The sequence below is a fragment of the Ciconia boyciana genome, chromosome 12, assembly GCF_034638445.1.
Source record: "Ciconia boyciana chromosome 12, ASM3463844v1, whole genome shotgun sequence".
NCBI lineage: Eukaryota > Metazoa > Chordata > Aves > Ciconiiformes > Ciconiidae > Ciconia > Ciconia boyciana.
Window position 1 is genome coordinate 12,039,082 of NC_132945.1, and position 3,378 is coordinate 12,042,459.

Genomic DNA, 3,378 nt, shown 5'->3' on the forward strand with positions numbered 1-3,378 from the left:
GGGATCAGCTCTGCCACTTTGTATTTCCATCCCAAAAGCTTCACTTGGTTCATCTCATGCTCTGGCTTTCAGGGACGGGGAAAGGGGCTCAGGCTGGCTTTACCTCTGGGTTTGACCCGACTCCCAGCCTGGGCGCATCAAGTGGCCAAGGGATTGCAAAGCCTCTCTGCAGGAGGGGGAAACGCTGAAGCAGCAAGAAGGTGCTTAACCTTTAGTGGTCTGCGAGCCCTGCCTGCTGCTCCCAAGCCCAGCTCTTGCTGACGTCATCTTTTCTACCTTCTGCTTTCACAGAAGGGTCTGAAGAGGCCCCCTGCCCCCACCCCAGCACAGGACTGAGCCTGCCCTGCCCGGCAAGAGAAACCACTCCTGAGAAGGGACAAGCCCTGCCAGGGTGATGAGCAGCTGATGCCACTCTGGCACCCCAGCAGCCTGTCCCAGCAGTTGGCACTGGGAAAAGGATTCCTACGTCCAGGACAGGGTGCTGTCCTGGGGACGTCAGGGTGCTGAGGGGACGCAGCCACCCTGTCATATGCTGAGCTTCCCAGTGCTCAGCCCAGTGTAGCAGCAGCCCCATTTGGGCCTCAGCATTGCTCCCCACTGCCCTCACCTCACGGAAAACCCCGCACACTGCCCTGACAGCACACAAACACCAACCTCGTACCTTCAGCTCTTTCGATTCTGCCTTTTAAAGGGTGAAGACAGTTGCAGCCACACAAGCAGTGTTACTTGCAGCTCTTGGCAGGCAGCGTGGGTGGAGGCACCAGGCAGATAGGCACCATGTCCAGACAGGCACAACAGTCCCATGTTTGTCTCCAGCTGACCAGGCTCACTAGGGACACTGGCCAAAGCTGTTAGTTGGCAAGTCTGCTTCTACCTCCTCCATAAGCAGCCTGTTCAGTGACCCTGCAGGCCAGGTGGAGGTGAGGAAATCCTGGCAGTACCCAGGAAGCCTCAGCATAGACCTGGATAGACCAGCATAGACACTATGAGACCTCAGCTCCCCCTTGCCCACACTGTGCTGGAGGCTGACTACAGGACACAGGGATCTCCAGTCCTGCAAGGTAGGGCTGGGATCAGCCTAGAGGGTACCCAAGGGGTCTACTGCATTAATCCATCCTTACAAGGCTCCAAAAACCTCCTTCAACCAAGGGCAGGGGCAGAGGTTGGCTCAAGGTGAAGAGAAGGGCTGTACCAGGCAGCAAGGGGAGAGCTCTGCTCCAAGAACTCAGTGGACAGAGCCAGCCTGGATGCAGTGGGACCCAGGCCAGCATCCACATTGCTAGCCCAGCCACCTCTAGCCATGCAGGTGAGGAGCCAGCCCAGCTCCACAAGTGATGTATTAGGCAGGCGACACCAACCTCTTTGAAGCAGGAGGCTTCAGGTGGGCAGGAAGGCCCAGGTTAACCTCTACTTGAAGATGCACCAAGAAACCACTATGGTGGTAGGATTGCTGGTGAAACACAACAGCCTCAGCCAGCTGAGCCCACAGCACCACACCAGCAATGCTCCCAAGCTCTAGTCTCTCCCAGGCCACCAGGAACTGAGCCCTACACAAACACCAAGCTGGACTCACCCTACAGGGAACCATCCCATATAGCCCTTTGAGCAACATCAAACCACCAGTGCTGCTGCAGCACCAGGCAAAGATCTTCCCACCCCCCAGGGCAAGCCAGGTTGCGGCCTGAACCTTTGCCAGGGAAGAAGCCACAAGCCATAGGTAGGTCATTACATTTTTTTATTTTATAATAAACTTCTCATTTTTCCCCCAAGGAAGACAAAAAACTGTGAGTGAGGCTACAGAACACTGTCAGTGAAGAGTATGCAAGACAGACCCAGGACATGGGCCGGTCCAGAAAGGATCCCCACTCCCCCAGGAGCCTCCATAGCCCTTGCTCATCTCCCCACCACATTAGAGCAAGATCAGTGCTGTCAACAGGAGTCTGCTGAGCAGCAGAGATGGGGTTAGGTCAGGCTATTGATGGACTGAGAGGGCCACACTTTGTTCCCCCCACCTGCCAAAGCTGCCAGCAAGGTGGGACAGTGAGTTAGGTGATGCAGCTGTTTTCTATAGACATACATGATGTAAATTAAAAAAACACGATTTAATTCAAAGCAAAAAAATCAAGTGGTAGCTCTTCCTGCCAGGCCATCTCACTCTAGGAAGACTTCACACATTCCTTCTCCTGCTCAATAGCTGCAAGAGAAGAAAGTTCCATTAGTCTGGCACTTTTTTGTGGAAACATCCACTGGAGAAGGCTGCAGAGCAATCACTCAGGCCCTGGCACCCAGTTTTATGGTTTGACCCCAAGCGAGGTAGACAAACACTTCAAGTCAGAGGGTGAGGAGACATGCACAGGGGTGACAGCAAGTTGGCCTTCAGCTCTCCTCAGGGAAGTCATGCCCTGAGGCAACAGCTCGGAGCAATAGCCCTCCGCACACGATCATGCCCACTGCCCCAGAGGCCATACCCTGACCCCTCACCTCTCGGCCAGTGGTTTTCTCTGGGTCAGAGCCCAACTGCCCCAAACCGCCTCTCTCCACCGGATGCCTCGGCACTGAGATCAGCACCCGAGGACACCGACTCCACCGGCCGCGGCTAACGCGTGCCTCCCGCGCAGCTGAACACCGGGGCCCCACCCTGGCCCCAGCCAGCCCCACCGCCCCCCGCGCCCGGTGCTGTACTCACTCTCCTTGGAGGGCAGCGTGTTCTTCTCCTCCGTGTTGGTTTTCTTCAGCTTCTTCTTGTCGAATTTCTCCACCTCCGAGAGGTCTGGCTTGTCGCACATTTTGCCTGCGAGACCCCCCCCCCGAGGTCAGCCCAGGTCCCCGGGGACGGGGATCGGAAGACAAAGGCGGCCCGCCCCGGCCCCCCCCCCCCAGCCGACAATAGCGCAGGGCGGGGCGCGCCGCCGCCCCAGGCACCGCGCCGCTCCCCGGCTCCGGCCAGCCCCGCGCCGGCTGGGCGGACACCCGGGGCGCGCCCCCGGTGCCCGCATCCACTGGGGGAGACCGCCCCGCCCTCGCCCGCCGCGCTCCCCGCGGCACGAAGCCCGCCCCCACCAGGACTCCCCGCGCCCGCACCCCCGCCCAGGGGCGCCCCTCCTCGCACCAGCCCCGCGTGCAGCCCGCTCCCCGGCACAGCCCGCTCCCCGGCACAGCCCGCACGCGTCGGCGCGGGCAGCCCCGCGGCGAGAGAGCTGGTGCCGCGCCCGCTGCCGCACCTGCTGCCGCGCTGTCCCGTCCCGCTCCGCTCGGCTGCGCGTCCAGGTGAGGCTAGAACGCGCGGCGTGGGGCGGCGCCTTATATACCCCGGCCGCCGCCCAGCCCGCGCGCCCATTGGCTGCCCGCCGCCCGCTGAGCCTGCTGGGAGGCGTAGTC

General features: G+C 60.4%; 1 protein-coding gene across 1 annotated transcript; it reads right to left on the minus strand.

The window, feature by feature from the left end:
• Positions 1-1,718: 1,718 nt before the first annotated feature.
• Positions 1,719-3,378, minus strand: LOC140658430 (thymosin beta-15A homolog). Its single transcript, XM_072876857.1, has 3 exons — positions 3,222-3,378; positions 2,687-2,791; positions 1,719-2,194 (listed from the first exon to the last, which is right to left on the minus strand). The coding sequence occupies exons 2-3, from the start codon at positions 2,784-2,786 to the stop codon at positions 2,157-2,159; spliced, it is 138 nt and encodes a 45-aa protein (XP_072732958.1). The 5' UTR covers positions 2,787-2,791; positions 3,222-3,378; the 3' UTR covers positions 1,719-2,156.

Bases quoted from the DNA above. Each gene is read 5' to 3' on its own strand.
- LOC140658430 (XM_072876857.1), bottom strand. From the start codon at position 2,786: ATGTGCGACAAGCCAGACCTCTCGGAGGTGGAGAAATTCGACAAGAAG. The intron at 2,195-2,686 runs GTGAGTACAGCA...CTTCTCTTGCAG, and splicing joins CACGCTGCCCTCCAAGGAGA to CTATTGAGCAGGAGAAGGAA.